This window comes from Engystomops pustulosus, chromosome 6, assembly GCF_040894005.1.
Source record: "Engystomops pustulosus chromosome 6, aEngPut4.maternal, whole genome shotgun sequence".
NCBI lineage: Eukaryota > Metazoa > Chordata > Amphibia > Anura > Leptodactylidae > Engystomops > Engystomops pustulosus.
The window spans coordinates 162,670,984-162,696,007 of NC_092416.1; the positions used below are offsets into that span (position 1 = coordinate 162,670,984).

At 42.9% G+C, this 25,024-nt stretch overlaps 1 protein-coding gene and 1 long non-coding RNA gene across 2 annotated transcripts in view; one reads left to right on the top strand and one right to left on the bottom strand.

Moving 5' to 3' along the window:
• Window positions 1-3,998, bottom strand: part of LOC140064865 (uncharacterized) — an 88,413-nt gene extending 84,415 nt beyond the window's left edge. Inside the window, exon 1 of the long non-coding RNA XR_011847821.1 lies at window positions 3,889-3,998. This is a non-coding gene — a long non-coding RNA (uncharacterized lncRNA). The remainder of the gene's footprint in view (window positions 1-3,888) is intronic.
• Window positions 3,999-4,044: 46 nt separating this feature from the next.
• On the top strand, window positions 4,045-23,548 carry TOP1 (DNA topoisomerase I). Its single transcript, XM_072112161.1, has 21 exons — window positions 4,045-4,272; window positions 4,466-4,490; window positions 13,543-13,630; window positions 13,849-14,125; window positions 14,219-14,271; window positions 15,521-15,613; window positions 15,704-15,779; window positions 15,856-15,953; window positions 16,047-16,162; window positions 17,047-17,168; window positions 17,248-17,370; window positions 17,759-17,946; window positions 18,033-18,177; window positions 18,292-18,435; window positions 18,697-18,882; window positions 18,972-19,040; window positions 19,153-19,267; window positions 20,001-20,128; window positions 20,220-20,314; window positions 20,712-20,861; window positions 22,025-23,548. The coding sequence occupies exons 1-21, from the start codon at window positions 4,240-4,242 to the stop codon at window positions 22,125-22,127; spliced, it is 2,427 nt and encodes an 808-aa protein (XP_071968262.1). The 5' UTR covers window positions 4,045-4,239; the 3' UTR covers window positions 22,128-23,548.
• Window positions 23,549-25,024: the final 1,476 nt, after the last annotated feature.

Sequence of the window (25,024 nt, forward strand, 5' to 3'; positions counted from 1 at the left end):
GTTACCTAAATAAGACTATGGGGCATTTACTAAGTAAATGTGTACTAGGTGCAGTTTGCCTGTGTATAGTGCAGGGGGCGCCAGATTCAGGATTACTGGCCCAGGTTCTGCATGAATCTGGTGTCCCCTGCCCTGCTCCGACAGAGTGCACCACTTATTTTTTGGTGCACCTTTAACATGGGGCATGTGTTGTATGATGACTAGTCCAGCCGTGCCACAAAAGGTTTGCGTGCAACACAAATGTGATGCGGACACTTCTTAAATTCCTGTGCAAGCAGATTGGACTAGAAAGAATGTGCAAAGTCCGAAAGAAAAATGGCGCACGGCTCTTAGTGAATGTGCTTCGATGTTTACTGTAATTGTCCAATAAATAGTCCTGGTGCTTACAGCCTAGGTTCTCAAAGAACTTAGAACCATCGGGTCAGACACAAGTTATCTGTAGTGCGAACCAATAAGAAAAATTAATAAAACAGGTGTTGAGTCAAAAGTCGGCTGTTTTGCAATGTGAAGCTGCAGATAATATACTAGGTTTGTTGTAGCCACCTAAAAATCCAATCCATAGCCTAAGAATGGATAGTTACTTTGGAGGAGAGTTATCAGAAGTGTCTGAAAGCAAAACAGTTCTAGTTGCCCATGGAAACCAATCAGAGCTCAGCTTTCATTTTCCCACAGCTGTTTATAAAATGAAAGCTGAGCTCTGATTGGTTTCCATGGGCAACTAGAACAGTTTTGCCTCAGATATATCTAATAAATCTCCCCTTTTGTCTTTGTGTCTAAAGGAATCAGGTGATATTACGTTGTGTCATCCCCTCAGCTCCAGATTCCCTATGAATTATATCACAAAGATAAAATTGTGTCTTTCATTACTAGTGGGAAATCCCCAGGATGCATCTCCATCATCACTAGATCATCACTAGAAACTTCCCCAACATCTTCCTCTCTAACATTTTAAGTGTTTCCCTCATTGTCTCAAGATGCCAAGACCAGATATCACACTTTCTGGCTATAAGTTGTGGTAGGAGAAGAGGCAACTTGAGTCTTTTGCTTCAGGCAACACCAACTGGAACGCACTCACCTGCTATACACCAGGATCTGACACCTAAAATAGTGTCTCCTAACACAGGTGTGAGACACTGCATGGAGAACCCACTTACTAAAAGTAAATAATCTGATATATTATTTCTGGATGAGGTGGAGGCGGCGAAGTTCTATATAGCTTGCCTCAGGCAGCAGCCCTGCCTGGGCTCATGAAAGCTTTGCCAGATGCAGAGAAATTTTGAGAAAAATGTCTTTAAAAATTATACAAATGAGCCTCAGGGGCTCCTGTCTACATCAACAGAGCTCCGTCTCGCTCTGTCGTCTGCTAATTATTCAGACCTCAATTCAGTGTTTCTGCCCGTTGTTTCTGGCCAGTCAGAAACTCTGAATGGAGATGTGAATAATTAGTGGACGACGGAGCCAGAAGGGGCTATTATGATGTAGACAGAAGCCCCTGAGGCTCATTTGCATAATTTAAAAAAGATGATTTTTACAAAAAGAGGAAGACATCCTGTTTTGGGAGGCACAGCACAGCAAATAAGTGTGCTTGGAAGCACTGGTAGGTAGGGGATGAAATGTTCCTTTCAGAATTCCCTCTTTTATGTGAAATTTCACCCATTTACATATAAAAAATGTCATCCAAAATCATGTTAAAATGAGCAGAGAAGAGTCAGATTAAAGGCTGCAAGTGGAGAATCAACGGGGCCAGTTGTATCAGTTTTCTGCAGTTAGGGTTCATTCACACGTGGTATGCCCGCCGTGCGGGCATACTGCCGTGTGCTGGAGAGGAGGAGGAGGTGACCCCTCCTCCCTACATAGAAAACAGCGGAACACAGCCGCACACTCGCCAAAAGATAGACCAAGCTCTATCTTTTTACGGTGTGCGGCCCGGATCCCCGCCGTCCCGCTATTGCTGTCTATGGGGATGTACATGCGGCCGCAAATTTGAAGCTGCATGTACGGCCCCCGTTTATGCCCCCGTTTATGTGCACCCCTTTATGTGCCTAAATGAACAAGTTGCTAATGATGAATGATTATTAGGTGCAGCAAAACATCTGGATTGGTAGGATAATTGAGGGAAACACGGTTATTTTTGCTGCGCGGCTAGTTTGGTCTTTAGTAGCAAAAGTGGCACAAAAACAGTAAGAGTATGAAAAGGCGCAAAAACAACAGAAAAAACAAGTGATACATCTGGCACTTGGTGTCATATTAAAGATAAGACTCTCTTGTTTTAGATCACATCAGGCTTGTGGTTCTGTGAACTACAGAACCGGAGATTGGAGCAGTAAAAGACATATTTGGAAATGCAAGATTAGGATAAAGATCCAATTTCAGCCCTTTTTTTTTTTTTTCTTAAAGGGAACCTACCGCCACGGATCTACCTATAAAGGTAGATCGGGTGGGAGGTTCATATAGGACGTGAGGATAACCCGTTTAAGTGCTAATCCTCACGTCTCCGCAATATTTTACTTACTTTTATTTCGCTAATATGTAAATTTTGTAAAGAGACTACTGTGCCGTGGAGTAACCGGAGTTGAGGCTACACGGCGCGGCTACTCCACACCCCAGTAGCCTCTTTGTTCCTCCTACCAGAAGTCTTTGACGCACAGCTCCTCGTAGCTGTGCGCCCTCGTCCGAGAAACCTGCCATCTGCGCATAAGCAGAACAGCAGGCCCGTGGCTGCGCGGTCACTGCTCCGAAGCCGGAGCTGGGCAGCCGCCAGTCTGCGGTTCTGCACATGCGCAGACGGCAGGTTTCTCGGAATGAGTAGCTGTGCCTCAAAGACTTCTGGTAGGAGGAACAAAGAGGCTACTGGGGTGTGGAGTAGCCGCGCCGTGTAGCCTCAGCTCCGGTTACTCCACGCCACAGTAGCCTCTTTACAAAATTTACATATTAGCGAAATAAAAGTTAGCAAAATATTGCAAGGGCGTGAGGATTAGCCCTTAAAAGGGCTATCCTCACGTCCTATAGATCCACCTACCACCCGATCTATCTTTATAGGTAGATCCGTGGTGGTAGGTTCCCGTCAAAGGACATCTACCACCAGGATGACGGTTTGTAAACCAAGCACACTGACATACTGGCGTGTCCCCTCTGCTCCTTTTAGCTTTTTATGCCCTTGTTTCTTTACAACAAAAAAAAGGCTTAAAATTATGCAAACTAGCTCTGGGCTCAATTAACAGCTACGGAGCCCAAAGCCCCTCAGGCTCATTTGCATACTTTTTAAAGCTTTTTTTTCTGTAAAAACAAGGACAGAAGAAGGTAAAAGAAGAGCAGATCCTGCTAGAGGGGGGAACACACCATTATGTCAGTGTGCTTGGTTTACAATCCTTCATCCTGGTGGTAGATGTCCTTTAATTATCTCCAGTTCTTTAGCTCACAAGCCTGATGTGATCTAGAAGAGGAAATAAGATTTTTATCTTTAATATGACACCAGCATCATCTTTCTAGATACTAAACAACTCCAGATATGGGAGTCTGAAGTAACACTCCCTGGGTAACCTCCAAATTTAACTCACTTCTGGCAAACATGACTCTTCTCTGATCATTTTTACATGAGGGGGTTGGGGATTACTTTACAGGTAAACAGGTGAGATTTTGCATAAAAGAGAGGATTCCAGAAAGGACATTTCTTGACCTACCTACGGGGGTTGTAGTTTAATAGGCTACAATCTGGTGCCAGAATCCACTTAAAGGAAATCTACCATGTGGAATCTACTTCCTGAGAGATTCCCCGTGGTAGATTTGGCTTGGCTGCACTAGCAAGCAGAGCCACTATACAGTGTAGGGCGCTGTGCTTGGTAAATTATAAAGAGCCGGGATTGATATGTAGTCTTGATAGATGGGCACCTGCTGATACTTCACACGGTGACCTCGCCCCCCGCTCTCCGTGATGTGAGGACGCGGTCACACGAGTAACCGGGAGACAAGACCTGGAGCGCGGAAGAGGCGTGCCCTGGCCGCTCCACACTCCGCCCCGGCCTTTTAAATTCCCAGCGCCTGCGCAGTGCGGCCAAATCGGGACTTAGTCGTTACACAATCGTCGGAGTGTCTCCGGCCAGTGTGTCTCATTCCGCCTGTGCTGCTCGTGGCTGTAGCCGGCTCCCTCCCCGCAGCGCACACCGCTCAGCAGCCCCTCCGCCCGCCAGCAGCTGCCCCCCCATTCATTCATTCAGTGCCCCCCGCCTGTCCTCAGTCACCATGAGCGGGGATAACAGCCAGAACGACTCACAGGTAAGTAGTGTCCTGCACATGGCCGCCAGCACCGGCTCCATAAACTTTATCCACCTCCATAGTAGTCTATGGCCATGGCGCCCCCCTTCCCTATATACCCCATTACCCTATTTATCCTAAAATCCCCCTAATTTACCAGCTCACCCCCCTGATCTTGTGTCTTGTTCCCCTCTTTCCTTTTTTTTTTTTTTAGATTGACGCAAATTTTCGGGCGAACGGTAAGTAGCTGTGTTCCCCCGGGTGTGTTGGGGTGTCATGTGTGTGCCCTGGTGGGGTGTGGGGCCCCTTGTAGTGTCTCCTTTCCCTCCCCCTCCTCCTTCTCTCCTTCCTCCTCTAGAAAGGGCAGACATGGCGTCCAGAGACTAAGTCCCGTCTCCTCGCTCACCGGCTCCTTTGTTCACCTCCAGCCCCTCACATCTCGCCCATCCCGGGTGATAGCTGCCATGTGACGGCAGATTCGGCTTCAGTCCGAGCCCAGCTCCCCGTTTCCCGCCTCCCCGGGCGGCTCAGGCCGCGTTTCCCTTGTGTTTTCCCGGTGTGAAAGTCGTCGATCAGTCGGTGGGGACTTAGTCTCTGCGCCATTTTCTTTTTCAGTGTGTGTGAGGGAGGCTCGGGCCTGGGCTGCGGGGGACATGGCTGCGGCTCCTCCGCACTGCTAACACCTCACAACTTGTCGTGTGGCCCCCCATTTATACCACAGGGGGCCACCATTTATCGCGGGGGGGTTTTCACCTCAAATGACTTGTAGTTCTGGAAATTTCTGCTACGACTGTGACTCCAGCTGTTGTGCAACTACAAGTCCCGTCCTCTCAGTATTACACCCGGGTGATATACAAGTGTGAACTGTGCCCTGGTGTAGCGTCACATCATCTATGAAGTAGACTTATCAGTCTCCAGGGAAAGCTGAGTGATGTGTGACTGCCATGCGGCTTCTCCAAACTCCTCAACTGCAATGTGCTCTCGGCTTTCTCATGTGGTTGTCACCCAGCTTTTCCAGGAACTGATAATATATTTACTGTCAAAATAAGGGGATAGTTTTTCGGTTACGTGACGATGATCCCTAATTATACTTTACGATGAGAGGATGTAACTACAATGATAAATGCTGTAGTCACGCCGGGTGTAATGTGTATATAATGTATACTGTCATTACAGTAACGTGGATGTAATCCAGCACACTGCTGTGCCAGATTATCATATAATCCACACTATACAGTGGGTGAGATGAAGTAACAGGTAGTGCTGTATATAGGGTAGTACTATGTACACCTGGTATATGGGTTATACATATACCTGCTCTTCCTGAGATGATATATTATATTCATCATCATATCAGATGATAATCTGGTATAGACAGACTGGATTACATATAATCCCCACTATACAGTGGGTGAGATGACGCAGCAGGCAGTGCTGGTGCTGTATACAGGGTAGCTCTATGTATACATGGTATATAGGTATGCATATACCTCCTGCTCCTGAAATAATATTCATAATATCAGGTATAATCCAGTGTCTATACCAGATTATCATCTAATCCCCACTATATAGTAGATGAGAAGATGCAGCAGGTAGTGCTGGTGCTGTATATAAGGTAGTTCTGTGTATACCTGGTATATAGGATATATATAAAATATAGATCTGCTCCTTCTGAGATATACATTCATTATAATATCAGAAATAATCCAGATTATCAAATAATCCCAACTATACAGTAGATGAGAAGGTGCTGTATATTTGGTGCTATGTAAATAATTATATAGTGTGTGTCTACCTGGTATATAGGTTGAGTGTAACTGTACCCACACCTCCCGGTATGCATACACTTTGTAATATCATTGCTATAATTCAGGCCACCACTATATAGATTATCAAGTAATCCTGACTAAACTGTGGATGAGAAGATGCAGCAGGGAGAGCTGGTGCTGTATATAGATTCGTTCTGTGTATTCCTGGTATATAGGTTATAGGCATACCTGCTCCTCTCTGTATACATGCTCATTAGTATCATTGATATAATCCTGCAGTGTCTAAACCAGATTATAACCAGACAATACATATACATACCCATTATAATATCATTGATATAATCCAGAGCACTTCAATACTGATCATCGTATAATCTAGACTATACAGTGAATGAGACAGGTTGTGTTTGCTGTATATAGGTTACCGTATTTTCCGGACTATAAGGCGCACAAAAAAACTTAGGATTTCCTTAGAAATCCAAAGTGCGCCTTATAGTCCGGTGCGCCCTATGTATGGAGGGCAGCGGACCCTACTTACATAGGTCCCCGCTACCGGAGACAGCAGATCTCCAGCGGGAACAGGCGCCATAGCGCGAACCAACTTCTGCCGCGTGGTCTGCAGTTCCCGCTGGAGATCTGCTGTCTCCGGTAGCGGGGACCTATGTAAGTAGGGTCCACTGCCATCCTGCACCTGAAGGGACCCCCTTCTCCGGTCTCCGCTCTGCCACGCCCCCGACCCTGCGCCTTATATATGGAATTATTCCATATATAAGGCGCTGACTACTAATGCGCCTTATAGTCCGGTGCGCCTAATGGCCCGGAAAATACGGTAGGTGTGTGTGTATATGTTGTGTGTTGTATGAGTACCTTCTCCTCCAGGTATATATTCATTACCATAAAATTGCCGATAATCTAGAATGCTACGATACCAGATTACCAAATACAGAATATACCGGGGGTGTGAATACTCGGCAGGTAGTTTCGGTGCTGCATATAGACTATATCATCCCTACTGGGGATACACATTCATTACATAACATTGAGATAATCCGGTGCACTATTAAACCAAATGATTAAATACAGAGGCAGTGCCCAAACTACAGCCCAGGCCCTCTTATCACAAAATGCCCACACAGCCTTAGACTCAAACTTATTACCCCCCTGCTGTGCCACGGCTTTCACTCCTATTGGTGTCTTGAGTAAATTTGGATTATCGAAGCTTCTCTCCAGGTTCCCCTAGATCAGGAAGAATCGCTAGGGAGCCAAGGAAGTGCATCCTGGGTTACCCAGGGCTGCAGAGGGAAGCCTTAAAGAGAACCTGCCACGCAAATGAACCCACCCAAAATAAAAACTTTAATTAAAATTTTTTTTTATTTTTTTTTTCAAGCATTATTGCCCTTGACCCTAAATGGTCCCCTTCCAGGGCTGCAATACTAAAGAATCTGTAAACTTGTATACAAATCGTCTGATGCGTATCCAGTGAGGCCCTGCATATACAGTGGTTACTTGTTCCCCATAGACGGGACTCTCTACTAGGACACGCTGCTGTGTGGAACGTTGAGAACGCTTCATGTCATGTGACCAGGGTGATGTCATCTAAGGTCCTGTTACATTTGCAACATCTACCCTCATGTCTGTATCTCATCACATGAAATCACAGCAGCTTCCATGGCGAGGAGTGGAAGTCCATGGAGGCTGCTGTGATTTCATTTGATCAGAGCCACAGCAAATGTAACAGGACCTTGGATGACATCACCCTGGTCACATGACATTAAAGGAATGGCACATGGGGAGGGGCTGGCCATGGGGCTTCTGATGTAATATAAGATTATTGAGTTATGGAGATGTAAGGGAAATAATGTCGTAGGCTTGTCACCACTATTCTAGACTCTACAGTGAATGAGAAGGCTCAGTAGGTTGTATTTGCGCATATAATCTGCCCCTCCAAATTCTGGTTTAAGAAATTATATTCTATTATAATCCTGACTATTGGAGGCTCTATAGTAAAACAATGTGGTTTCTCCTAAATGAGTGAGATAAGTCGGAATACATTGGATCTAGGAAGTAATGAGCTGATGTAGGTAGAAATCTGAGGGGTGGGTGATGAGACACCCCCAAAGAAAGAGTCTTTGTATTAGAAGTTTGTGTCCTCCCAATAATATTTTGTTATAACTTGGTTTATATCGTGATTTGAGAGTACAGGCGGTCCCCTACTTAGACACTTGACTTACAGACGGACCCCTCTGCCCACTGTGACCTCTGGTGAAGTCTCTGGATGTTACTATAGTCTCAGGCTGCAATAATCAGCTGTAAGGTGTCTGTAATGAAGCTTTATAGATAATCCTAGGTCTAATTACAGCTAAAAATTTTGAAACTCCAATTGTCACTGAGGGGAAAAAACTTTTTGTCTGGATCTACAATTATAAAGTATACAGTTTTGACTTTGCCTTTATTGTGATAATTTTGGGGAAGATCCTGAGCGCTGTACTTGCCCCTTGCCGCCTGGTGGCTACTATCTATGATGTTCTGACTACCACTCGAACTGTCCATGTGGGACCCTGATGAAATTAAAATTGATTAGATAATATTAGTCATCACTGTCCCTAAATTTTAGCGGTGTTTTTTTTTTTAAAGTCCTTTTCATTGTACTAAATGACTGAAGTGCTAGGATCCCATTGACTATACTGGAGTCATTCAGGATAAAAAAAAAATTTGTGTATCTTGTGGGTGTGAAGAGACACCAAGTTTTTAGGAAAAGCCATATAACTGGTTAGGAGCTGCCATTGCCCGGAGCTGAACATGTTTGTATTGAGCTTCTCTGTCAGGAGCGCCCAAATATTTCTATGCAGTCATTGTCCCTGTGCTGTGCTATGACTCCCATGTACGCTGGCACCATGAGGTCTTCTGAAACTTCATAGTAGTTTTTTTTGTGGGCTTTGTCAGTGTTGTAGATGAATGTATGTCACATTCACACCGACACGTGAGCAGCGGTGGCCCAAGTAGTCTGTGACTAGTAACATATGGCCCTTCCGGGAGTGTGCACGTGTTCCTAGAAGTCCATGAGTGTTTAGCTCTTTGATGTTGTTGCCATCTGTCATGTATGGAGAATTTGTGATACACGGAAAGAAAGGATTAACCTGTAGACTGACAGTGGGTGTAGATCTGGCCCCGTTTATATCATTACTGTCACAATGACTGGAGTCGCATGTAACTAGAATTACCTAGAAAGTTGTGGGGTAACTGTTTATGCTCCGGTTACTTTTTCTCAGTTGTTGGATCGTTGAGTCGGCGCTGGTTGTATGTAGAAGCTGTGATTGCATTTACTAATCTGTTCCTTTGGGATGTCAAATGTAATTAAATTGTTGTCAAAAACTTGAACTTGCATCACGAACGTAAAACATCTGCAACATTTCAGCTATCGCCACATCTGGAACAGTTCTGCAAGTCTTGAGCTGTTCAGACCGTCCTGGATGCGGGTGGCATCGGGAGAAGAGGGAACACACTTTCCAGGAACGTTCTTTGTAGTAAAGATCTTTACTTTCAGATGAACGCTGCCTCTTCCCCTGGTGGGGACAAAGCAAGTGTTACTTGCCTTCACCTGATGGACATTACTTATGGTTGAAATGGACAGTTTTCCATGTGTTTGGGACCTTAACTGAGTTACTAGAGACTAGGGGAAGGTTCTGCATGGAAGAATAACTAGTCCTGTATACATATTGTAAAGGAATGGTGGATAGTGAGCACCTGCCGAGTTCTTTATGAAAGTTCCTGTATAATTGTGAGCTGGGACACAATGCTGGACATAGGACAGGGTATCACTCAGATGTTTTCTGTAGTACAGTGGTTAAAGGGGTTGTCCACTCCCAGTAAATAACTTGTATGGTTTGTGCAAGGGAGTTATAAAACTTTCCAATGGAACTGCTGTACCAATTTCTAAACGTTTTCTATAGTGACAGCAAGCAGAAATCTAGAAGTCTTCTGTTTGCTTCCAGTGCATAGACCTGTCCGTGATCATGTGATGGACACGCAGGCTCACGAGCCATTAGTATCACACGGCTCTGATTACTATGTGATACTATCTGCTCGTGCACCTGCACGCCCATCGCATGACCTTGGACTGATTTCTATCCACTGGAAGTAAACCTAAAAGCTTCCTACAGAATGACAGCAAGCAGAGATCTAGAAAAACCACGAGGGATTGATACAAAGTATATTGGAAAATTGTAAGCTTTTCATTACACAAACCGTATCTGTCATTTGCTGAAAGTGGACAAGCCCTTTAACTACAAGTTTGGCTTCGTGCAATCTAAGTCTTTGTACACCCTGCATTGTAGGGATGAACATTAAGGGTAAGATCTTACTGATTAGTACAGAGTGACCTCTGCTGCAGATCTTCCAGACCGGACATGTCATATTATGCTGCAGGGTTACCCCATAGCAATATACGCAGGAAATAAAACACTTCCAGATATTTTGCTGGAGTCACAAAATTAAATTTGCCAAGAACAAGCTGTTGGTGGGAAGGGGAATCCATCCAGAAATATTGGATTCTCAGAAACTGCAGAGCTCAGCATTTCCATATTTCTCATGAGTATAATACATGTCTTTGTCCCAAACTATCCTCTTCATGGAGCTCTAATGCTGCCCATTGCCTCATAAGACCCCTGGTCAGTCTAGGAAGTGACCCTGCGACCCAGCCTGACCCTTCTATGTAACCGTCTACACATGTCGTACCAGGATTCCTCTGAGCTTTTGTTTCCCTGGTCTGGCGAGTAGTTATGTGTTTGTCATTGGCCGCCCCCAGTGCATGTCCCATAGTCTTCCAATGAATAACTTATGAACTAAAGTCCCCAGATCTCGCCCCTACAGCCTTCTGTGTAGTCTCTAACGTTGCAGGAAACCGTATGGAAGTGATCTGCTATCTGCCGTCTGGGTGTAAGTCGCACACAAATGTCCTTCCCGGGTGCCAGGTCTAGTATTGGGGAAACTAATTCTACAGAACGGAATAAGATTGTAGAAGAATGAAATGTTCACCGTTATACTTGGAGTTGAATGGAAACTATTGAAAGCAGCTTGTTGGATATTTGCTGACCGCTCATGTAGAACCACATAAGTATATGGGACATTAGGTTCTGGTACTGGCGGCCGGGCTGAGCCTGATAATGGGATGAGCGGAGTGATAGTATTTCCAGGTATTGTGCTCTGGAGGTGCTGATGTCTCCTGTATGTAATATGTATAGTAAGATGCTTGAAGTTGTGTCTACACATAAGTGACTATTGCAGGTTAGTCTTCTGTATGTTTGTGAGCTTCAGATACGTCAGCAATGTGGTAACTTCCACAACTACTTATGTGGGATGGTCCAGGTTTCATATAGCAGGGTGAATGCTCAGGAGTGTTGGAAATTGTGGAGCATAGCGCTTGGATATCTCCTGCACTCAGATGCTGAATGTGAGCGCTTAGCTCAGGAATTTCCAGCGCTCCCATATAATGGTATGATCGTATAATAGGAGACATCCCAACCTGCCGTTCTGTCCCTTAGCGAGAACAAAACTTCCGTCCTTGTAATCGGTTCTGATCATATCTTGTAACCCCCTCCGATCAGGTCAAATTTGGTACAACCCCTTTTAAAGGGTGATTTCACCCTAACTCATCGCATCATAAATAAAGCATGAAAAAAAAAACTTTTTTCTTACACCTCAGACTACAAATAATGCACATATACTTGGTTAGAATTGTAACTTATTTTGTTGCTCTGTTGGATAATGGAAAAGTCTACTACTGGATTATGAATATGTACGGATTGATACATTTGTCATATATATATATATATCAACTGCAGTAGTTGTATGAAGCTCACACCTCAGTAACCTTTTCATTGTGTCTGAGAATCTGCCTTAACTAAGTGATCAAAGATCAACCCGGGGCACTTACTCTTGGATCCAGGCATACTGACTGTGGTAATCTTAAACTTGATTTTGGAAGGAAAGGGCCATGCATAACCACTTTTATTTATTATGCTATTAAACCTGAAGGGCCCTGGGGTTGATACCGGAGCCCCTCGTGCTGCAGCTACAATGTCTCCCTCCCCAAACCCCTCTTACGCACACAGTGTGATGGGAGAAGTGCTCCTGTAAAGAGTATTCTACACCATGGAGGGGCAATGGTAACACCCCACTCCCCTTCAGGTTCATTAGCATCATTGTAAAAGTTGATTTTTAGAAGGTAGGAGGCCATGGATAACAAATATATGACAGTTCCCACAGTGATGGTGCCTGGATCTGAGTAATATCCCTGGTTTATGCTGGGTTTTGATGGTAGATTTTATTATTAATGGCTCAGACAATATTCAATATTGGAGTTTTATCTATATAATGTAGCATAACAAGTGGAATGTAAAGCCAGTGCCGGCCCTGAGCGTGTAACCATTAGGACTGTAGAAATCCATGCCCTGGGGAGGATATAACCTGACACTTGGTGTTGTCCCGCTCTTGTTACGTTGTGACACTAGGTAAACTAGCGATCTCTGCGGACATATACAGGCGGCTATAAATAGTGCCGGTGCAGCGCGCCACCTCTTATCACTTACACATGACGTGTATATAATGGGCTGTGTACAAAGTACAGTTTTTCTTCCTGGAAACATCTTACATTTGGACATAACTTCTAAAACGCGAGTGATCTGCAGACTGGACAAAATGCAGGAAGTGTCTTAAGTTTAGTCTATAAATGTTTCATATCATGTAGTAATAAGAAAATGGCAGTCATAGAAGCTGGGGGGGGGGGGGGATGTCGATGCAGCGAATTGTGTAGATTATTTTATGAACCAGAAGGGGTTGTCCTGAATTGCACTTACAAGTCTGTCTCATATGGAAGTGATTTGGGCCTTCTGGTTTTTATAGTACTTGGCTGTTCAGAGTTCACTTGTTTATGATCCCTTAGGCTCGGTCCAGTGTTCTGTCATCAGAACATTTGGCTGACGCCTACACCGCACAAAACGGATCAGTTTGGGAAATAATGAAAGGGCCAATTTAAACCTTATTATATTTAAGGACAAACGACTCGTGCAACTCTTTCCCATTGTTCCTTATCTCTATGTAGTCTCCATAGAAACTCATCACAACTAATGGAACATAACCGAAGTGTTAACTGGCCCCAACCTCAAGAGTTTAGCCTCTCACTGACTTGTATAGAAGTTTTTATAGTGGTTTTATTATTTGCTCTTATCACTACATTCCTGGATGGATCAGAGGATTCATTACGTAGAACTCCTGTGCCAAACCTTATATCGACACCATCATATTGTAGCGATCCCATGAGTGTAGCGGGAAGCTCGATCCGCATCTGTGGTAAGTATATATCTGGGAACTACGCACAGAGTAGCCGCTTCCATCATCCTCCATGTGGGCAATGATACTGAGACCTTTACAACCTTGGCAGATATTGATTATCTTTGCTGCCGCCATAAGTAGATCTCTGAAGTTTTATCATTTTTTTTTTTTTTTTTTCTTCTTCTTCTTTCAGATTCCCATAAACATAAGAAGGACAAGGAGCATCGTCACAAAGAACACAAGAAAGACAAAGATCGCGAAAAGTCCAAGCACAACAACAGGTTGGTGAATGATGTCGGCCTGAAGTTTCGGACCTTTAAGTCTTGTTTCACACAAAATTTCACACGAAATTCAATGTGTCAATGTTAAATTAAATGTTACATTTTGTGAAGGCCCCATACACATTGGCCTGTATATCATATACAGGTGTGCGGACACCTATTTATTGTACAATATAAACCTTTGTGCAGATATTTACTGATGCCTCTCTTGCCCTCAGTGAACACAGAGATCCTTCTGAAAAGAAACACAAGGACAAACACAAAGATGGCGAGAAGCACCGGGAGAAGGATGGGGAAAAACGCCGAGAGAAGGACGGTGAGAAGCATAAGGTAAAAGATGGGGAGAAACATCGGGAGAAGGACGGGGAGAAGCACAAAGATGGAGAAAAGCTCCGGGACAAAGATGTAGAGAAGCGGAAGGACGGCGAGAAACCTAGAGATGGAGATAAGCATAAAGAGAAACACCGAGATAAAGAGAAGAGGAAGGAGGAAAAGGTAGCGGAATGTAACTGGAGTGTAGATAGAATTATTATAACCAAAGTATTCACCATTAACTTCATTAAATCCTCGTGACTTTTTGCCTTGCAGCTAAAATCTTCCAGTGACGGTGTCAAAATTAAAAAAGAAAATGGCTTCTCCAGGTAGGTTGAATTGTGGGCGCAATGTGATGTATCTAGAGGGGTCATGGGCTCCGTATGATATGTATCCAGTGTACAATGCTGTGGGAGCATCTCCTCATTGAGTACAGGCAGTCCCTGGGTTACGTACAAGATGGGTTCTTAAGTTGAATTTGTATGTAAGTCGGAACTGTATATTCTAGAATTGTAACCCCAGCTGAATTGTTTTTGGTCTCTGACACTTGGATTTTTAAAATGTTGGATTGTCGTCAGAACCAGGATCTACAATAAAGGTTCATTGCAGACGCCTGTGATAACTGTTATAGCTGTTCATTGTAGCCTGGGGCTAAAGTACAGTAAATTATCAATTACCACAGGGCCGTTTGTAACTAGGGATTGTTAAGTAGGGGACCGCCTGTAGTTACTTTTATTTGGGTCTGTAGAATGCCTGTTGAAGGGGCTGTACATGAATAAAACACATGGGTTTATTTGTTGGCATCTACAGAATTTTTCGACGGCGGTCATGAGTAACCCACCATCTGATCCGGGAGCTGTTAATGTGTGTGTATGCTGCTATAACTCAGTTGTGCTCATGTTAAACTTGGTCTCATTGGGTATATAGCACTTCACATGGAAGAACAGGTCACCGCACCCATGTACAGCCACTGTGCTAGTAAAGGCTTTCTGTCAGACTCTTGTATGGCTGTGTGTGTGTGTTCTTGTATGGCTGTGTGTGTGTGTTCTTGTATGGCTGTGTGTGTGTGTTCTTGTATGGCTGTGTGTGTGTGTTCTTGTATGGCTGTGTGTGTGTGTTCTTGTATGGCTGTGTGTGTGTGTTCTTGTATGGCTGTGTGTGTGTGTTCTTGTATGGCTGTGTGTGTTCTTGTATGGCTGTGTGTGTGTGTTCTTGTATGGCTGTTTTCTAGTGTAGAAGCCATGAAATAACCACATTTCTTAGGGAACCACCAGCAATTGCAATTATTTCCCCCTTGTAGTGAGCCACCACCAGGTGTTCCTGTCCCCAAATTATCTATAGCTTGCTAACATTCAGGACTTAAAGGGAATAGCCCATTTCATCAGGCAGGCCCAGGCATTCCATTTTCTGCCCCTCCAGCCCATTAGGTGGAGCCTCCTGATGTATCCTGTGAGGTGTATAATAAATGTCCCCCACACGAATGGAGAATAAATGTAACTTACATTATACATTTTGTTCTGATCCTATAGACCAGTTACTTTACCTCCGTAACTAATTCTTAGCGGTTTTCTTTCCCAGTCCCCATATTAAGGATGAGCCAGACGACGATGGATACACACTATCTCCAAAGGAGCAGAACAAGGCCCTGAAGAGATCCAGGGATGATGAAGAGTATGTGGCGTCTTGTGCTCATTGCTCCTCTGTAGAGCAGGTATAGACCTTCCTAAAGTGTCCCCTAAACCACTTGTCTCCCTTTTGCAGCTCTGACTACAAGCCCAAAAAAATAAAAACTGAAGATGTTAAAAAAGCCAAAAAACGAAAACCAGAAGAAGAGGAAGTAAGTCTCCCTTTGGATGAACATTTTCAAGGATTGGTGATTACGGTCTGTTACATTGATGTGATGTTCCTTCTAGGATGTCAAACCCAAGAAAACAAAGACCAAGGGCAAAGTACCGGAAGTAGGAGGCAGAAAGAAAAAAGTGAAGAAAGAGGAGGAGGAGAAATGGAAATGGTAACATGGGACCTACTTCTACATTGTATACACTTGGGTGGTCTTCTCTTGTTACTTGCCAGTGCTTTATACCCAGATGTTCTTCACCCATAGGTGGGAAGAGGAGCGTCACTCCGATGGTGTTAAATGGAAATTTCTGGAACACCAGGGCCCTGTATTTGCACCCCCCTACGAACCTCTCCCGAGCAATGTGAAATTCTATTATGACGGTAAAGGCTGATCTCTGACAAGATTTTATACAGCATCTATTAGTCGTTTCCAAACTTCATGGTTTTGGTTGATTTCTAAATGTTTCATACTCTTTTAAACTAAATATATTTTCATAAACTGCCATTAGAGAGCATTGCCTCTTTTCATTGTCCCTTTACATGCCTAAAGACTTGAGCAATAAGCTCCTAAAGCTGTATGCAAATGACCTGTGAGATGTCCAATGAGTCATTAGCATATTCAAGCTGTCCAGCTTATTCATGAGTGGGAGGCACAGCCATACCCCCAGTGCTTGACTGACAGCTGCTCCATGCAATGGCTGCTCCATGTGCTTCCTGGTGCTAGCGCCCCTGCAGCCTGTGTGTGTATAGGAGAGATATAACAGCTCCAGGCAGCCATGTTATAGCAGAACATGTCAGGTACTTGTGTAGCTGATATCTGTGCCTCACATGTATATTAGGAGGATGCAGCATGTCAGCAGATGCAGCACACACATTAGCAATGCTTTACTATACATTACACAGACATGAGCAGGGAGAGGGGAGGGGGAACAGGAGTGACATCACTGCCTCTGACCATGTGACCAGCCTCATTTACATAATAAAGAATAGATGATTTTACAATGAATAATGTATGAATTGACTAGATAAAGGCTGGGATGGATCCTTCTGAGCTGCTCAAACAGGTAGAGGTGGCAGGACTAGTGACAGACCTGATGACAGGTGTCCTTTAAGGACATGGTTATCAATATACACCTTATTATAGTTACTCTACAAACATCATACATTGCTCCTGAGTTATTCTGTTTAGCTAAAAATAAAAGTAAATGTACATAAAATTATGACTTTTTTTAATCAAAGGAGTAAATTCTTTTATTGGACCACAGGTAAAGCCATGAAGCTCAGTCCTAAAGCTGAGGAGGTGGCCACGTTCTTTGCAAAAATGTTAGATCATGAATACACTACAAAGGACATCTTCAGGAAAAACTTCTATAAAGACTGGAAGAAGGTATAGTAAAAAAAATTTTTTTTTTTAATTTTATAAACCTGTTCCAGCTTTTAACTATTTACACACCACATTTTTCTAGGAAATGACAAGTGACGAACGCAATATCATTACCAACCTGAACAAGTGTGACTTTAATGAGATGAGCCAATACTTCAAAGCCCAGTCCGAGGCCAGGAAGCAAATGACCAAGGAGGAGAAACTGGTATTGTCACCATTTCTTTGCATGGCTTTTTCCCCCAAGCCCCTATCCCTTGTGTACTGCCACTTGTCCTACCATAACAGCTGAACAGGTTAAGGGCCAACTGTGTGATATAGTCCTGCTTTGCAGTGGGAAGAAGTGACTCCTTGTAGCATATCACTGATGCACGTAGTCCTATCCTCTTGGTTTGCTTCTTGAAATCCGGTCCTTGATAGTAGTGTGCCTCCAGCTTTGCAGTTGCCCTATAAGTCACTCCTACACTAAATTGTAATAGATTGCACCTGGTCTATTGCTCCCTGACATATCCAAGCCACACTGCAAAACCAGACACACAGAAAGCTGGACTACACTTGCATAATTTTTTTTTTTTTTCCCCACAAATCTTATGTAGAAAATTAAAGAGGAGAATGAGCGATTGGTTCAGGAATATGGCTTTTGTATTATGGACAACCATAAAGAAAGGATTGCCAACTTCAGGATAGAACCTCCTGGTTTGTTCAGAGGTAGAGGAAACCATCCAAAAATGGGCAAGCTAAAGAAGAGAATCATGCCAGAGGACATCATCATAAACTGCAGCAAGTATGTCACTGGTTTGTCATATGGACTGAATAATGCGCCATTAAATAGTCTCTAGCTTTGGCTAACTCACTAAATTTCTTATTTAGAGATTCCAAAATTCCCACTGCTCCTCCGGGTCACAAGTGGAAAGAAGTTCGACATGACAACAAGGTCACCTGGTTAGTGTCCTGGACGGAGAACATTCAAGGATCCATCAAATACATCATGCTCAACTCCAGTTCCCGCATTAAGGTAAAGACTTGATCCGTGCAGGTGCTGTAGGCATGTCACATAAAACCCTTCCTTGTTGTAACAAAAATTTGTCTTCCTGACCCTATATAACTCAATGTGTTTTTCCGTAATCAGGGTGAGAAGGACTGGCAGAAATACGAGACGGCCCGTAGGCTTAAGAAATGTGTTGAAAAGATTCGTAACACATACCGGGAAGACTGGAAATCCAAGGAGATGAAGGCCAGGCAGAGATCTGTTGCACTGTATTTCATTGACAAGGTGAGGCCGGCGGTGCTGGGACAATGCATCATATTCTGTTTCTGAAAAACTTCATAAAATTACAATAGAGGGTGGAATTTAGGCTTAAAGGGGTCGTCCAAAGCATTGCTGCTCCACCCATTAGTGAGAATGACGAGAGCTGGAAGTCCTGACCCTCACTGATTAGCTAGTTATCGGTAACTTGTGTGCTTGACATGAACTGTATAACGTTCTGCAGCTAAAGTTTGCTCTGTGAATGACCCTCACTTTGTGTATTTCTAGCTGGCTCTGAGAGCTGGTAATGAAAAGGAAGAGGGGGAGACTGCTGACACTGTAGGTTGCTGCTCACTGAGAGTAGAGCACATAAAGCTTTACCCAGAAAAGGACGGCCAGGAGTACGTGGTGGAGTTCGACTTCCTCGGTAAAGATTCCATCCGCTACTACAATACGGTGCCTGTGGAGAAGAGGGTATGTACTGCTCGCCAACATTTGCCGCATAAAAGGAGCGTGCGTGATGTGCTACAGCCCTATTCACACCTATGTCTGTCCTGTATCAGGTCTTCAAGAATCTGCAACTTTTCATGGAAAACAAACAGCCAGAAGATGACTTGTTCGATAGGCTTAATGTAAGTTTCTCAATGGATTTCATTCAATAGTCATCCTGGGTTTTGGTATGAGAACATCTGCCCCTTTTAAAATGGAACTAATTTTAGTTTTTTTTTATTCTTCTGACACCAGACAAGTATCTTAAATAAGCATCTACAAGATCTCATGGAAGGACTGACAGCCAAAGTGTTCAGGACATACAACGCTTCCATCACCCTGCAGCAGCAGCTAAAAGAACTTACCAACCGTAAGGGCAGAGATTTACTGTAACCATTTGTCTTAAAGGGAATGTGTCTGCAGGACTAAAATTAGATTTCTATTCCAGCATTGTAGCTTTGTGTGTCCTCTGCCTTTTACTGCTGCATGACCCTCCTTCTCTGCTGAGTAATGGATCCAGCATTCTTCTGGTTAAATGCTGCAGGTGAATGGCTGTGGAGCAGATCTTCTGTGGAGGACTAAGAGCACAGCAGTGCGAGGATATGTTCCTTTGCACTTGGAGAAGCTTCATTCCTGGAATAAAATATATTTTTAGTCCTATTGCTCCTACCTCGCTAGTATGACTGAAGAGCTGTCAAATCTGCTGACCGGTTTCCTTTAAAGGAAATCTACCATCAAATTCAAGCCAGCTCAACGCGGGACACTCTTAGATCCATGCACTGTTCCATTACTTTTAAAATTATGCTAGTGAGCCAGCAGGACTCTGAGGGGTGTCACTAGTGCCCCTCTGTGCCTTAGTTTCACAAGCTTAGTGTGCCGGAGGGGGGGTGCATAAAGCAGCCTGTAAAGCTACAACACAGATGGGCTCTGGTAACACCCCACTTTCAGCCCCCCTTTCAGACTCTTTAGCATAATTATAACAGTTGATTTTAAGCACTTCATTAAACTTGGCCATGGGCAGTCATTATATATGACTTTGGCATTCTTATACTATCTCAAGAGTTACTGTTCACCTACGCAACTTTTTTTTTTCCCCTTTGCAGCGGACGATAATATTGCTGCCAAAATATTGTCTTACAATCGTGCGAACAGGGCTGTGGCCATCTTGTGTAACCATCAGCGCGCTCCTCCTAAGACCTTTGAAAAATCCATGATGAATTTACAAGCCAAGGTAGGAGCCTTCTAGATGCAGTATGGCCACCGACTAACCTATTGACATCTTGACACGGTACCAACACTGGATTTTTAATTTGGTTTTGTAGATCGATGCCAAGAAAGATCAGCTGGCAGACGCACGCCGTGAACTGAAGAGCGCCAAGGCAGACGCTAAGGTCAAGCGTGACGAGAGGACCAAAAAGTATGTTTAGAGTTCACCTTTTTACAGTTGGTGTCATAAAGTAAAAGTATTTTCAGCGCTTCCAATTTGGTGAATTGATGCGTGGGTTGTTTCTATCCTTTGGGTGCATTGCTCATTAGTGTACTAGAAAATTTGTGTAACTTTTATATAAACCATAGAAATAATTTGCTAAAAGTAAACAACCCATTTAAAAGGGAATCTACCAACAGGGTAAAGGATGAAAACTGGCCTCAGGGGCTCTTTCATTCTTTTGGTCCCTTGGTCTTGATCAACTCTTACATATAGTCGAGCAGAATGGTCCAAATGCCAAAACCCAGGCTATGCGCTGTAAAACACAGATCTTGAAGGTTTGTTACTACGTTTTGTGGTTAAAATTATTTTTTTTTCTTGTGCGCAGGCTTGTGGAAAGCAAGAAGAAAGCCGTGGAAAGGATAGAGGAGCAGCTGATGAAGCTGGAGGTTCAAGCGACTGACAGAGAAGAGAACAAACAGATTGCTCTGGGAACCTCCAAGCTCAATTACTTGGACCCGAGAATCTCTGTAGCCTGGTAAGAATATTATCCTTATACATTGTAAATTACATGCATGCTTTCAAGGAGATGAGTGATGACAAGAACGATAGTGGTTGCTCCATTTAAAGGGCGTTTCTGGTAAATATTCAGATGGGGCTCTATAGCGGGGCTGCAGACAAGCAGTCGCCTTGTGTTTTCTGCAGTGTCTCAAGATGCTAAGTAAACCTAGTGATGAGTTTTCTCATGTAGACACTTACACTTTTAACACTTCATAGGGGAACACTGCACCCCTAGGGGTCAAACTACTATGAATGGGAGACAAGTTAATGGTATTGAGACAAAATGAGACCCCAATACAGCATTTGTGCCCTTACAAGCTATGAATTTGGGCCCCAATATGTTAACTTGTCTGCTGTATGCTATAACTTAGAAAACCGGGTGGCAAGATTCTTTTGGATTCTATTAAATGGGTCTTTGAGTCTGTGATGCATATGAAGGAGGCTTCACTACACATGCGCTGGATTGTGGGCAACTGAAGTGAGGTTCAGCGGATACACTAGAGCCTCATGCAGACTCATCGCATAGCTCCAGGGAGCCTGAATTTTCTCTGCACAATGGGCAGGGGTTCGGACCGACTCCACAGACACATCACAATATGTAATATGATGCATGAAGTCCTTGATTTGTGGTGTCGGCAAAGCTGAACTGTAATCATGATCGCACTACCTCGCTGCTGTTCTGTGGGGACTCCTTACATCCTAATGAAATATGAGGTAAGGAGTCCCCTACCCGGCATTGTGCTTGGTCAGTGTCATCGGCCTAAATTGTATAAAGGTGGAGTGGTGGAATAGTGATGCACAACTACCATACAGAGGAAGTGTCCAGTCTTTTTCATTGAATTGTACCTTACCTTGTGTGGGGCCTGTCGGGGGAGGGTCATGGTTCAAGGGGTTTCTAGGAATACAATGAAAAGGAGTCCTAAACCATGAATTCAACAAATTTGCTTTGACTGGGATGTTCCTTTTTAATAATTTATTAGTGTGTTTATTCTAAAAGACCTCCACCCCTGGTTTATAGATTGCAAATCCTTACCCTGGCTGAACATCAATTCATGAGTCTGTGGGGTTGATGAGTTGTGTTTTTTTTTTTTTTTTTTTTTTTTTTTTTCTTGAACTAACTTTATTTGTATTGCCTGTCAGGTGTAAGAAGTTTGGTATTCCTATAGAAAAAATCTACAACAAAACTCAGCGGGAGAAGTTTGCGTGGGCCATCGACATGGCGGAAGACGACTACGAGTTTTAACGAGTGCGAGAGACAATGTTTGTTTTTATAATTTGTTAATTTTATTTTAAGCCTGGATGTCGCCTCAGAAAGGGGGTCTTCTAGAGAGCTTCTTGAGCCTTACCTTTTATCAACTTTTAATTTTTAAGACGGGAAGGGGATATGCAGCAGATTAAGGGGGAAAAGAGAAAAAAAAAATGTAAAAAAAAAACCCCACAAAGGCTTTCGGCCTACTCTACAAACATTGGATAGTATCCCCGTGCTGCCTTCTGTATTGTCCCATGGACAAGGAGTATATACATATGTACAAAGTGGGATATCTGAAATTGTGATGACCTTTTTAGGTTTTAAATTTTTTTTGTTGCGTTTTTAAGATGGGAGGTTTTCACCAGGCATAAAAAAAAAAATCCGCTTTTCAAAAAAGTCTGTATTATAGAATTAAGAAAATTTTATCCTGTGTGTTTTTACAGTTCAAGATTTTTTTTTTTTTTTTTTTTTCTTTTCAACTTCTATTTTTAATAGGAAATATAAACTTTACCCTTCCCTTTCATCTGAACATATCCCCTTACCCTAGTTACACTGAAGAGAGGGGGGGCTGAGGCAGCTGTGTGGGGGTGCTCAGGCTCCTCATTTTTCCCAGTAAAAGTGAACCTACATTTCCAGCCAATCCCTGAGCTTGGATTGGAGATGAACATGAAATGTGATTCTGAAAGGGGGAATTTTTCTTAATTTTTTTTTTTTTTTTATAAATGTGAATTTTTTTTTTTTCCTGCCCAGTCTTATCTATTGTAACATTTTTATTTCACATATTTAATCCTTTTTTTTAATCTTTTAAAAAAAAAAAAAAGCTGTACAATTATAGGGACATCTGAATTTTAATTTCAGCAAAATTTTACGACAAATTGTATTTAATGTGAAGAGTAACTTTTTAGAAGTGCAATGAAGACCAAACTTGTTGTAACTTTTTTTTTTTCTAATATATATATAATGAACCGATGATGGATTTGCATTTCGGCTCTGAATTTCATTTTTTTGGGAGCCTGTTTTCAGGACCTGAGGGGTTAACAGCAAGACTTGACTCTGTATGATCATCGTTGCCTGGAAGGAATTTTGATGTGTTATAAAAAAAAAAAAATTTTTACTTGAATGCAACTACACTATGGACTTCCTCATGTTTGTAACATCAATTGTGAGAGAGTGGTGAGTGTTTTTGTGCAGATTTGCTTTAAAAAAAAAAAATGAATAATAATGCCCTGTAAATGGAATTGTGACTTTTTATTTGTTTTGCTTAGATTGCTTTTTATTTTTTAAAATGAAAGCAAAGTGTTCAGAAGAGTCCCCTTTTCTTTTTGGACCTTTTATCCCCCTCCCTATCTTCTATTTTTATCATGAATTGCCATTAACTTGTGTAGGTTATTTAAAATAAAACCCTACAACTTGCATTGGCCTCTGTCGTTATTTGTGTGGAATGGGAGCAATATGTACAGGCGAGGGGTGCACCATTTAGGATGTTAACCTCTTATTTACTGGAAACCCTCAGCATATAGACCAGAAGCTTTCCTGTTGTAGAAGCTGAGTGTCCTTAGACAGATAGTGGCAGTGTATTTTTAGTTTTGACCCCACGCACCACTTTGTGTTCACTTTAGTCTGATAGACTATAGCAGAAACTCCACCAGGACAGGCTTGGCCTAATCTGAAAGGCCAAAGTTTCATAGGACAACACAGAATAAAGAGAAAGGAATGCAGACTATGCAATATAACTTTGCTTCATGATTGAAAACTAAGTATATGTTCAGTGGAGGCCAGAGGCAGATGTCACTGTATGGCTTCCACAGCTGGCCTCTGCTGGATGTACCCTATACATGGCCTCTGCATTAAATTGTATAATATCCTGCCAGTATGTGTTAGAGCATATTCTTTTTTTAGAATCTTGGATTTTTTGGGAACTTGCATTAAAGATACAGAACCACAGATACATATAGCTAAATTAAAAAAAACTTCCTATATCCAGTTCTGTGGATCACAAACCACATCAATTCAGGTGCCCCCTAAAGATGGGAGGAGGGGGTGGTTATCTGGAGTGACTTTTTCCATGCTGCCTTTAAATTTGCCTCCTCTCCAGGCCAAATGTGAGTCTTTGCTGTAAAGGCATGTGACAATGAGCAAACTGCTTAAACTTCACATAAGATGGAATTCCAGAAAGGACGTTTCACCAACCTCAGAGCTGGTAGTTTTAAGGGGTAAAATCTTGTCACAGGTTCCTTTTAATATCTCTGCATATTAAGAAATGAAATGTCTTCCAGTATGGAGTTGGGTAAAACCCTATGCAGCCACAAGAGGGCGCTAATAGGCCAGCAGTTGGTATACAGCTCTTCTGCACATCTGATACAATGCTGGCTTCTAACACAGAAGTGGAGCTCACCCCTAGCAGTTCTTGAGATCTTGGTCCAACCCCTTTAAGTGAATCGTATTTTACTACAGGATCCCTTTGAACATAATAAGATGTCCTTAGCCCCCATATCCATTATTCCAGTATTCATTGTCTTGTGCGATGAGGATGTTCTTTCGTAGATAGGAGCTGAGCTGTGATATAACATTATTTGATTTGGTGTAGGATTTTGAAATAAAGGATCCATTCAGATGTCAGTCTTTAGGTCTGAAGCCAAAACCTGGAGAGGAACATGACACCTAGAGTAGATGGTGAGAGTCCTCCCTAACCCTCCGCTATAAAGTGATTGTTTTCTCTGTAGCATAGTATCATAGTATATAAGGCTGGAAGGAGACGCAAGTCCATCAAGTCCAACCTTTAAGAATTAAATAAATGTTTTATCCCCATAACCCGTGATATTTTTTCCCTCCAGAAAGTCATCCAGGCCTCTCTTGAACATGTACATAGAGTCCACCATAACAACCTCCTG